Below are 12,655 nucleotides of genomic sequence, written 5' to 3'. Positions count from 1 at the left end.
CAGCATTTCATATTCATCTCTGCTACTGTATATCTGCATGCTGGGAAGTAGATTGGGTGTCTGAAGAAATCTTACTACTTAATATTTCAACAAATTCATCATAAACATACAGCTGGCCGTGTTGCTGATTACAGAGTGAACTATTGAGTGGTGTAAATAGGATGTGCTGATGAAGCAGCCGGAGCATTCCCTTTTCAGAGAGGATACTGGAGGTAATAGAGGTCCACCATAGCAAACATCCACTATTTCAGTTTTTGCAACTTCGAAAGGTTATAGCTGCAGTTGCCATAGTAGCTGACATTTATAACCATTGAACGCTTGACATATTTAACTCCACCACATAGATCATATATGTAAAATGACAGCATTACATTACAATGAAAACCAAATACAGTGCCTATTGAATAAATACAGTGCCTATAGAATAAATACAGTGCCTATTGAATAAATACAGTGCCTATAGAATAAATACAATGCCTTATAGAATAAATACAGTGGCCTATTGAATAAATACAGTGCATATAGAATAAATCAAGCAGTAAACAACCGGTTTTTTCAACATGATTTAATATACAGCATTCGCAAGGGTCCAACAAAATTTGATTTCATCATATAAGTAGAGAATGCACATTGATGCTCTGGCTATGAATGGCAGGGAACCACTATCAAAATCCATCAACTTGCAAACAGACAAAAAGGCATTAAATAAACTTATACGAGTTAACTGGTGTGAAGAAGACATCAGTGGCAGTTCAACAATGGTTCAAACTGATCGCTGCAATCTCTTTGACCTCCTGCCGTTAGTGTTTTAGTTTGCTCTTGAAGGTCACCAAGTCATTTTTGTTACAATCTAGGCATTTACGGCTGATTAGTCCTCTATACTCAATGAGACAGGTTAGAGGCTGATCATTCCTCTATAACTCAACTGAGACAGGTTAGAGGCTGATCATTCCTCTATTAACTCAATGAGACAGATTAGAGGCGATCATCCTCTATAACTCAATGAGACAGGTTAGAGGCTGATCATTCCTCTATAACTCATGAGGACAGATTAGAGGCTGATCATTCCTCTATAACTCAATGAGACAGGTTAGAGGGCTGGCATTACATTCCTCTATAACTCAATGAGACAGGTTAGAGGTGATCATTCCTCTATAACCTCAATGAGACAGGTTAGAGGCTGATCATTCCTCTATAACTCAATGAGACAGGTTAGAGGCTGATCATTCCTCTATAACTCAATGAGACAGATAGAGGCTGCTATATTACAAATCATTGCAGACAAATAGGATAAATTTTCTAAGATAGAAATAGCAGAGCAACTGAAAAGAGGATGATTCTATAAGACTATTCTCTTCTCATTTAGCAAATGAAATCAATAAAATAAAATAGATACAAATGCAAATATCTCTCAGGTGATTCCAGTTCCCTTTAATTTCTACAATACATTCAGTCAAAACTACCATCGGTTCCAAAAGCACCACCGAGTCCATCTGTACCATTTGGAGAGCCGCTCATCCTCAAAAAGACAACTCAATAGCCATCTGAAAACAATATGGCCGACAGAGGAAGGAAGGCAGGTGAAGCAGGGGAGGAATTCAGCAGAGAAAAAGGCTTCTTGTTTTGTACAACTAAAATAAGCAAAGTAACAGGCAGAAGTCAAGAGACAGCAACTAGTCACAGACTACAACTCAAACAAATACTGCATTAAACAATTCAAATATTCATATTTAATTGGCCTCAAACAATGACAATAGCTTGTGTAAATTCAAACATTATTGATTTGCTTAAATATACTGTAACATTTTTAAAGCTCACAGAGAATGTGTTCAGTCCATCTTTACAGAATTGTGCTGCAATGAGAAACGTTCTCCTTTCCCATGARAAATCACAGGTCAGAATCTTAAAATTTGGATTCACTCACATACTCACACCATTAAAATCTTAAAGGAATCATCATGAATGTCTATAGAAGATATGAAAACTGTACATAATAACAATACCTTGAACATTAAAAACAAGGTTTTTTCATTTATTACTCATCTCAGAAAAGGAGACATTTTTCAAGTAAGAAAATGATGACTGGAGCAACTCCTTTTGTCCTTGATTTCTTTAAAGACTGAACGAAAAAAGAAAAACCCAGAAAACATTTAACCGCTAATGAAAATAGTCAGCGAGAAATGATTGTGTGCAGAATGGTTTTTGATCAGTGTTTTGTCTAAATGAATCTTCATGCAGATAAAAGACAAMGACATAAGAGATGTGGCATCAAGCTGGATATCTGTTTACCAGATATCACTTGTGTGTTCCCCCCCAGATAGAGGGACGAAAGTGCTGTTCAAGTGGATCTCCTGCTTGCTCTTTCCCATCGTGTTGTTCTGAGTCACCTGTCCGTTGAGCAGCGTCATGGGGATATTGCAGTATATGTGACGGTTACTCAAGGTGGCTATCTGCACGGGGGAGGCGGGCATCTTATACTCGTAGCTACGGGTGCAGTAGTGTCTCATCTGAGGGTGGCTGGTTTGGTTAAAGTCTGGAATCTCGGCGTGGTGGGCGGGCACCATCGAGGCAGATGTGGTCGTCATGGCGATGGTGGAAACCGTCTGCAGGTCGCCGAACAGACCCTGCTCCCTGGAGTCTAGCACCTGCCGGCGAGACAGCATCTCTTTCCTCTTCACCGGCATCTCGTATATCACCTGCTTCCAGAACATAGACTTTAGCTCATTGCTCTTGGGGCCCCTCCACTTGATGATGGAGAGCACTTTGATGGTGTGCTTCAGGGCCTCCACTTCCTGGTAGTTGATGACGCTCTTGAGGTTGGCACACTCGATCATAATCACCTTGATCTCCCCGGTCACCAGCATGCTGTGGAGCCGAGTCTCCAGCTGGAAGATGCTCCAGCCACGCTTGGCCACAAACTCAGGAGTCAACACGATGATGAGCCGTCTGCTCTGCTCCACGCTCCGCGCCAGGTCCTCAATGTAGACTGGAGGAAAGAGAGAGATACAGAGAGAGAGTGAGAGAGAGGGGGGAGCGAGAGAGGGGGGAGAGAAAGATACAGAGAGAGGGGGGGAGAGAAAGAGAGCGTGAGAGAGAGAGAGAGAGCGAGAGAGAGATAAAGGGGGAAGAGAGATAGAGAGAGAAAGAGTGCGCAAGAGACAGACAGATGGACGAGAGAAAGAAAAAGGGAAAAAGAGAAAAGAGAGAGAGAGAGCATGTCAATGAATAGTGTGTAACAAACCATTCATATTTGACCATTTAGAATTGAGATAAGAGCAGCATCAAGCTGCAGGTTTAAAGCATCCAGCTGCAGGTCTAAAGCAACACCCAGAGACATGACATAACCCAGCAGTCACCAACACTCTGATCTGTCACATTACATACCCTATCACTACTCCCACTCAACCGCCAAACTGACAGTATCACGACAACACCAAACACATACATCACTTTATTCAATATATAGCCTTCTCATTATACTGACTGATTAATCCTAAACCTGTGGGCGAGCACTTTTCCATAGTGATCTCATTAGCCTGTTGAAAACCACAAGCAGAGAGAGAGTGGTAAATAAAGGCTGTTTATGAGTCATAAAGCACAGCGAGAGATAGAGAGACAGAGAGAGAGAGACAGAGAGACAGAGAGAGGGCGAGAGAGAGAGACAGAGAGAGAGAGACAGAGCGAGAGAGACAGAGCGAGAGACAGAGAGAGAGAGAGAGGGCGAGAGAGAGACAGAGCGAGAGAGACAGTGCGAGAGAGACAGAGCGAGAGACAGAGAGAGAGAGAAAGGAGAGAGAGAGACAGAGCGAGAGAGACAGAGCGAGAGACAGAGAGAGAGAGAAAGGAGAGAGAGAGCTCCTGAGTTCTTTTGCAAAAAAKATAGAATTATAGTTGGATAATTGTAGATAAACTWGATTTTTTTTCGCAAGGACTTATGCAGGATACTAACCTCAACATCACAATTCCATACCTAAAACCTTGATTTTGGACAAAATTACCTGAATGGACTATTGCTATCAAGGACTATCAAGAAAAAACTTCTAACAAACCAAAACCTGCAGAAGAAACATAGCGGAACCTGGAAATACCATCCAACACAAAACTGAGTGAGTAATATTCAGTCTGAAGCTACTTCTGCARCCAAAAAGTAAAAGACAATAATCTCTAGGTAATTTTATTATATAAAGCTAAGTAAATAAGGCTACTAAGCTACCAAGCTGCTAGGACAGAACAGACCTGGCGGCACCTTCAATTAGCACTGAAGTGTGATGTCAGATGTGTGAAAACTCTTGAGCCCAACAATGGCAGGAGAGTTTCACAGCCCCCCCCCCAACCAAATGCAGAGGCCTTTGAAGCACCAATAACAATCCAGAGACACGATTTGCTGACTTCTATAAAGAGGGGAACGTAAGCAACTTAATTTTCCACACAGACCATCCCCTGGCATGGCACGGCACAGTGCTATAAGAGCACACTACCCCTATGTCATGAGGGAGAGGGTATTGGCCCAGGGTGGAATCTCAGAATACTAGACATTGAGGAAATCGAAACAACCTCTGTCAACATGTACAAGTATGGGACAGTAATGGTGCAGGGAATCCTTATGCAGTTCCAGCAGGGCTTTAATGGGATCAAAGAGAGAGCACAGCAGGAAATGCTCTCTCTCTGTGACGACTCCCCCATCCTGAGTGAGTCTGATCACACCACTTCAAACTATCCTGCAGACGAGGATAGTCAAGCTCACAAGCCCACAAAWCAGACCAGCACWACAACACCCTCCCAACAAAACCCAGAGGGCAGAAGGTGGAGATGGACGGCTGTCTGAGAGAGCTGGCTGCTCTACGGACTGAGGTGAGAGAACTTAAAGAGGCACGCATGGCACTGAAGTACGAGGTCAGAAAGCTGAGGTGACAGAGAGCAGGACACTCCCTCAGACAAGCAAGCAGAACAGCCTACCTCAGACACGGACCCGGACCACAACCTCAACACCACAATGGGACAGACAACACAGGACCYACCAACCCAACAGACCCCACCCTCTCCTGAGAGTCCCTCCTGTCAGGTCCCCCAATAGCCCTCCTGACAAACCCCCCACATCCACCGAGGACACACAAAACCCACAGATTGTGCTCCTCATTGACTCAAATGGCMAWTACTTTTTMCCAAACACAAACTGGCTAAACTCTGGTGACCAAACACTAGGCATGCCCTGGAGCTGTTGTCAGAGGACAGACTAGGATCCCCCAGCCACATCATAATGCACATGGGCACAAATGACCTGAGGGTCCAGCAGGAAAGGGTGGCAACAGCACTCAAGGGAGTGATTTAAAAAGCTTCTTCCACTTTCCCCAACGCACAAGTGGTTTTCTCCACCCTGCTACCAGGAAAATACTTTCACCCTGCCACCATACAGCGGGTGAATGCAAGAATTTTGCCAGACTGTGCCTCAAAACCTAATGTATACCTGGCGCACAACTTCACCCTGGACTTAAACAGCATTTACGACCAGGTCCACCTCTACAAGGCAGCAATCCCAACTTTTGCCAGGACCCCCCCGAAGGACCTGCACTGAGAGAACCCATGCCATGCCAAGAGGACCTACACCCAGACCACAGTTTCACAAGCTATACCCCAACCAGCTGAGACCACCCCAAACAAACGCTGGCTGGCCACACCCTATATAGGCTCCCCCAGATCAGACCTATGCCTCTTCTGCCCCTCGCCACTGCAGCAAGGACCTCAACATGACAGCCGCACATATGAAAAGGCMGTGAGCAGAGCAACAGGCCCAAGCCCCACTAACGCACCCCCCCCCAAGCCCCATCCTGCGACCTAAGAGGTATGTATCAGATGCTCACAACTACTGTAATGGTCCGGGCCTAAACCACACAAAAACAACTGTAGACACTATGGAACACAACACTTTTACTATCTCATCCTGGAATATACAAGGTCTGAGGTCATCTGCCTTTGGCCTAAAGAGCAGGAACCAAGACTTTACCAAATACATTGGAAATACGGACATTGTCATCCTACAAGAAACATGGTATAGAGGAGACGGACCCACCGGTTGCCCTCTAGGTTACAGAGAACCTGTAGTCCCATCCACCAAACTACCAGGTGTGAAACAGGGAAGAGACTCAGGGGGTATGCTAATTTGGTATAGAACAGACCTGACCACTCTGTTAAATTAGTCAAAACAGGAACATTTTCTGGATCGCTGGCTAGAAATTAATAAGGACATTATCTCAACAGAGAAAAATGTCCTCATGTGTGCTACCTATATTTATTTTTTATTTAACCTTTATTTAACTAGGCAAGTCAGTTAAGAACAAATGTGTATTTACAATGACGGCCTACCCCGGCCAAACCCTAACCCGGATGACGCTGGGCCAATTGTGAGAGGGGGAAATCAACCATTTCCAGGCCCAGGGACATGTACAAGTCTGTGGCGACCTAAATGCCAGAACTGGACAAGAACCTGACACTCTCAGCACAAACAAACAAACACCTACCTAGAGGTGACAGCATTCCCTTCCCCATATGCCCCGCTAGGCACAACTAAGACAAAACAACTCCTGCAGCTCTGTAGCACGCTAGGTCTGCACATAGTCAATGGTAGGCTTTGAGGAGACTCCTATAGTAGTACACCTACAGCTCATCCCTTGGCAGAGGTACTGTAGATTACTTTATCACTGACCTCAACCCAGAGTCTCTCAGAGTGTTCACWGTCAGCCCACTAACACCCTTATCAGATCACAGCAAAATCACAGTCTACCCGAACAGAGCAATACTCAATCATTAGGCATCAAAGCCAAAAGAACTGCACAATATTAAGAAATGCTATGGATGGAAGGAAAGTAGCGTAGAAACCTACCAAAAAACAATTAGGCAAAAACAAATTTAATCAGTGTATTTGACCTTTCAGCTTCCCTATCAAACGGTTTGATGAAGAATGTAAAAACCTAAGAAAGATATTGAGAAACCTATCCCACCAAAAACAAAGAGACACAGAAAATCTGAGTCTATGCATTCACTATGGTGAAACACAAAAACAATACAGAAATACACTATGGAAAAAGAAGGAACAGCATGTCAGAAATCAGCTCAATGTAATTGAAGAATCCATAGAATCTAACCACTTCAGGGAAAATTGCAACACAYTAAACAAACAACCACACAAAGAGTTATTTATCCAAAATGGAGATGTGTGGATAAACCAATTCTCCAATCTTCTTGGCTCTATAACAAAGAACAAAACAATATACAATTACAAATCTTAGAATCAGCTATTAAAGACTACCAGAACCCACTAGATTCTCCTATTAGATTGAATGAACTTCAGGACAAAATACAAACCCTCCAACCCAAAAGGCCTGTGGTGTTGATAGTATCCTACATGAAATTATAAAATATACAGACCACAAATTCCAATTGCCTATACTTAAACTCTTTAACATCATCCTCAGCTCTGGCATCTTCCCCAAATTCTTGAAACCAAGGACTGATAACACCAATCCACAAAAGTGGAGACAAATTTGACCCCAATAACTACCGTGGGATATGCGTCAATAGCAACCTTGGGAAAATCCTCTGCATTATCATTAACAGCAGACTTGTACATTTCCTCAGTGAAAACAATGTACTGAGCAAATGTCAAATTGGCTTTCTACMAAATTACCGTACGACAGRCCACGTATTCACCCTGCACACCCTAATTGACAAACAAACAAACAAACCAAAACAAAGGCAAAGTCTTCTTATGCTTTGTTGACTTCAAAACAGCTTTTGACTCAATTTGGCATGAGGGTCTGCTATACAAATTGATGGAAATTGGTGTTGGGGAAAAACATACGACATTATAAAATCCATGTACACAAACAACAAGTGTGTGGTTAAAATTGGCAAAAAACACACAAAGTTCTTTACACGGGCCGTGGGGTGAGACAGSGATGCAGCTTAAGCCTCACCCTCTTCAACATATATATCAACGAATTGGTGAGGGCACTAAAACAGTCTGCAGCACCCAGCCTCACCCTACTAGAATCTGAAGTCAAATATCTACTGTCTGCTGATGATCTGGTGCTTCTGTCACCAGCCAAGGATGGCCTACAACAGCACCTAGATCTTCTGCAAAGATTCTGTCAGACCAAAAAAGGTCCAGTTGCCAGGATCACAAATACAAATTCCATCAAGACACAGTTGCCCTAAGCACACAAAAACGATAAATACCTCGGCCTAAACATCAGCGSCACAGGTAACTTCCAAAAAGCTGTGAACGATCTGAGAGACAAGGCAAGAAGGGCCTTATATGCCATCAAAAAGAACATAAGATTTGACCTACCAATTAGCCAGCAGCATACCACCCTGCATCCCACTGCTGGCTTGCTTCTGAAGCTAAGCAGGATTGGTCCTGGTCAATCCCTGGATGGGAGACCAGATGCTGCTGGAAGTGGTGTGGAGGGCCAGTAGGAGGCACCCTTTCCTCTGGTCTAAAAAAATATCCCAATGACCCAGGGCAGTGATTGGAGAMTTGTGTGGGTTGCTGTCTTTCAGATGGGATGTTAAATGGGTGTTCTGACTCACTGTGGTCACTAAAGATCCCATGGCACTTATTGTAAGAGTAGGGGTGTTAACCCTAATGTCCTGGCTAAATTCCCAATCTGACCATCATGGCCACCTAATCATCCCAAATTTACAATTGGCTCATTCATCCCCCTCCTCTCTCCTGTAACTATTCCCCAGGTTGTTGCTGTAAATGAGAATGTGTTCTCAGTCAACTTACCTGTTAAATAATGTTTTGGGGAACTGGCTAAAAATACTTAAATCAGTTCTAGAACCCATTGCCCTTTACGGTTGTGAGGTCTGGGGTCCACTCACCAACCAAGAATTCACAAAATGGGACAAACACTGCATGCAGAATTCTGCTAAAATATCCTCCTAGTACAACATAAAACACCAAATAATGCATKAAGAGCAGAATTAGGCCGATAACCGCTAATTATCAAAATCCAGAAAAGAGACGTTAAATTCTACATCCACTTAAAATGAAGTGATTTCCAAACCGCAGGTAGCCTAGTGGTTAGAGTGTTGGGTCAGTAACCGAAAGGTTGCTGGATTGAATCCCCGAGCTGACAAGGTAAACATATGTTGTTCTGAATGCTATTTGGCCCTAAACAGAGAGGGGRCCACTGTGACTGAACCAAAATGAAGGAAAGCTTTGACTATGTAAAGACTCAGTGAGAATARCCTTGCTATTGAGAAAGACAGGCCATGTGCACACTGCCCACAAAATGATGTGGAAACTGAGCTGCCCTTTCTAACCTCCTGCCAAATATATGACCACATTAGAGACACTTATTTCTCTCAGATTACATAAACCCACAAAAAATTCAAAAACAAATCCAATTTTGATAAACTCCCATATCTACTGGGTGAAATAACAGTGTGCAATCACAGCAGCAAGATTTGTGAAGAAAAGAAAAGGGAAACCAGTGAAGYACAAACACGATTGGAAATACAACCCATATTTATGTTTATTTATTTTCCCTTTTGTACTTTAATTATTTGCACATAGCTACAACACTGTATATAGACATAATATGACATTTGAAATGTCTTTATTCTTTTGGAACTTGTGTGAGTGTAATATTTACTGTTCACTTTTTATTGTTTATTGAACTTTTTTTTATCCATTTCACTTGCTTTGGCAATGTAAACATGTGTTTCCCATGCGAATAAAGCTCCTTGAATTTATTTGAGAGAGAGAGAGAAAGAGAGAGGTGTAAAGAGGTAAATGGTATCCGCAGTGTCACATCACTGTCCGCAGTGTCCTGCCTTCCTCTGCAGGGGCCCTGTATTTTACACCTGCATGTGTCACATCACACATCGGCCCTCCTCCACCTCCCACCCCAACACTACACATACTGCTCCACCACCACACCCCCAACCCACACAGCCTTTCAGCTCCCTTCCCTGACACCAAGCACCACCACAGGCACCAGTGTCACCACACAAATCGTGCCCCACCTCCACCTCCTACTGCACATGCTCAGAGTAGACCTTTACTGTAATAATTAGCCTAGTAGCTAAATCAATTGACTGAAAGTCAATATAAAGCCTAATCACATTAGATAGCATTATAACAGAGATCTCATCTGTTACTCAGCATAGTGTTCATTTACTCAGCATAGTGTCCACACTGTGCTTAATGCAGTAGGTATTTAAGAATAAACCCCCTGAAAATAGAAGGCTATAAAAGAAAACGACCAAACTTCCCCTCTGGCAGCACACAATGTAGTCTAAAGAGGGAGTTAAGTCTGATCCATTCTAACGAAATACCAATTTGCATTTTGCATTTGAATGATCACTCCTTATGCACCTGCAGCTTAATCAATGTGACTTAACATATGAAAAGACCTCAGCGGTGTGGGGGACCTCAGCCATGTCGGGGACCTCAGCGGTGTGGGGGACCGTCATTGTCCATTTCGAAGACCCATTTGCGACCAAGCTTTAACTTCCTGACTGATGTCTTGAGATTGTTGCTTTAATATATCCACATAATTTTCCTGCCTCATGATATGCCATTATTTTGTGAAGTGCACCAGTCCCTCTTGCATCAAAAGCACCCCCAGAACATGATGCTGCCACCCCCGTGCTTCACGGTTGGGATGGTGTTCTTCGGCTTGCAAGCCTCCCTTTTTCTCCTCAAACATAACGATGGTCATATTGGCCAAATAGTTATCTTTTGTTTCATCAGACCAGAGGACATTTCTCCAAAAAGTATGATCTTTATCCCATGTGCAGTTGCAAACCGTAGTCTGGCTTTTTATGGCAGTTTGGAGCAGTGGCTTCTTCTTGCTGAGCGGCCTTTCAGTTATGTGGATATAGGACTCGTTTACTGTGGATATAGATACTTTTCTACCTGTTTCCTCCAGCATCTTCACAAGGTCCTTTGCTGTGTTTCTGGATTGATTTGCACTTTTCGCACCAAAGTGCGTTCATCTCTAGGAGACAGAACCCGTTCCTTCTGAGCGGTATGGCGGCTGCATGGTCCCATGGTGTTTATACTCGCGTACTATTTTGTTGTCAGATGAACGTTGTACCTTCAGGCATTTGAAAATTGCTCCCAAGGAAGAACCAGACTTGTGGAGGTCTACACATTTTTTCTGAGGTATTGGCTGATTCTCTGATTTCCCATGATTCAAGCAAGGCACTGAGTTTGAAGGTAGGCCTTAGTAAAATAGAGGTACACAACTCTCATCCAATTGACTCAATATGTCAATTAGCCTAACAGAACTTCTAAGACCATGACATAATTTTCTGGAATTTTCAAAGCTGTTTAAATGCCAGTCAACTTAGTGTTGTAAACTTCGACCCGCTGGAATTGTGATACAGTGAATTATAAGTGAAATAATCGTCTGTAAACAATTGTTTGGAAAATTATACTTGTGTCATGCACAAAGTAGATGTCCTAACCGACTTGCCAAAACTATAGTTTGTTAACAAGACATTTGTGGAGTGGTTTAAAAACAAGTTTAATGACTCTAACCTAAGTGTATGTACTTAGACTTCACTTTATATATATTATATATATATATATATATATAATATAATATATACACATAGTTGAATCTGTTAGGTATTTGTCCAAACACCACAACAGTAGATCAACCCATACTCGATGAGACTTGGGCCCTGGGTACAACAACAATAGCAAATGGTTGAGCTTCTTCTTGGTTCCTGCTACCCTACTACGCTACTATCCTGCTACCCTGCTACACGGTACTCTACTACCCTGCTCCCCCCACCAAGTGTATACTTTATTCATGTTTATCATGATCGATACTGTCACTACTGCTGTACGCACCTTTTCTATCATATACGTCCATACTGTCCAATACTGTCTATACATTAGGTATTATTGCTCTGTTGGAGCTGGAAACTTAATCATTTTGTTCCACCTGCAATAACATATGCAAAATACTGTATGTGTGCGCAACAATAACATTTATTTGATTAAATTGATTTAGCTGCTTATCATGTGTCTATATTTTCTCAGTCAAGTTCCAAGTAAGGAGAAAGGATCTCATTTGTGTGCTCACTGTGCTCAGGCAGAGGACTGTTTTCAGTCTGCTGCTAATACTCCATATTGAAAAGCTGTGACTGCTATCTTTCATCATAAGCCTGGAATACATGATAGACATTCTCAAACTCCTATAGCCCTGGTGGCTGATAGTATTTAGAACAGAGGTTCACCTCTGTGGACAGTTTGCTCCCAGCGGTGGCCCTCACACTGCTGAGGCTGTGTTCGTCCTAGAACCTGGGCGGTCAAGCTATCGGCCACACGTGTTGTCATCCAACAGTTGTGGGTCGCCCTCTATCGCTGCTGTAGGTCAATCCTCAAGAATCTTGTTTGAGACTCCCAACGGACAGCTTGTGCTGGTCATAGGTCCGCACTCAAGTTGGTGAGGTCCCTCCGACACGGCTGAGGTCCCTGCTGTGGCTGAGGTTTCTCCCACATCGCCGCTCGAGGTTTCATATGTTCAATTTGTTCTACATTTGATTAAGCTGCAGGTGCATTAAGGAAGTGATCATCGTCAATGCAAATTGTTCTGAGTAATTTTCCGTTACGAATGGTTTAGACTTACTTCCT

At 43.0% G+C, this 12,655-nt stretch overlaps 1 protein-coding gene across 1 annotated transcript; it reads right to left on the bottom strand.

Moving 5' to 3' along the window:
- Positions 1–968: 968 nt before the first annotated feature.
- On the bottom strand, positions 969–12,358 carry LOC111967101 (X-linked interleukin-1 receptor accessory protein-like 2). Its single transcript, XM_070444650.1, has 2 exons — positions 12,259–12,358; positions 969–2,986 (listed from the first exon to the last, which is right to left on the bottom strand). Exons 1-2 carry the CDS (start codon positions 12,356–12,358, stop codon positions 2,286–2,288), a joined length of 801 nt encoding a protein of 266 aa, XP_070300751.1. The 3' UTR covers positions 969–2,285.
- Between the last annotated feature and the right edge of the window lie 297 nt (positions 12,359–12,655).

Source organism: Salvelinus sp. IW2-2015, linkage group LG8, assembly GCF_002910315.2.
Source record: "Salvelinus sp. IW2-2015 linkage group LG8, ASM291031v2, whole genome shotgun sequence".
Lineage (NCBI taxonomy): Eukaryota > Metazoa > Chordata > Actinopteri > Salmoniformes > Salmonidae > Salvelinus > Salvelinus sp. IW2-2015.
Note: the sequence above shows the minus strand (reverse complement) of the source record. Positions and strands in the feature narration are given on the sequence as shown.

Coding starts and splice junctions, on each gene's coding strand:
- LOC111967101 (XM_070444650.1), bottom strand. CDS start 12,358: ATGACAACACGTGTGGCCGATAGCTTGACCGCCCAGGTTCTAGGACGA. Junction 2,987..12,258: donor GGAGCAAACTGTCCACAGAG/GTGAACCTCTGT, acceptor TCTTTCCTCCAG/TCTACATTGAGGACCTGGCG.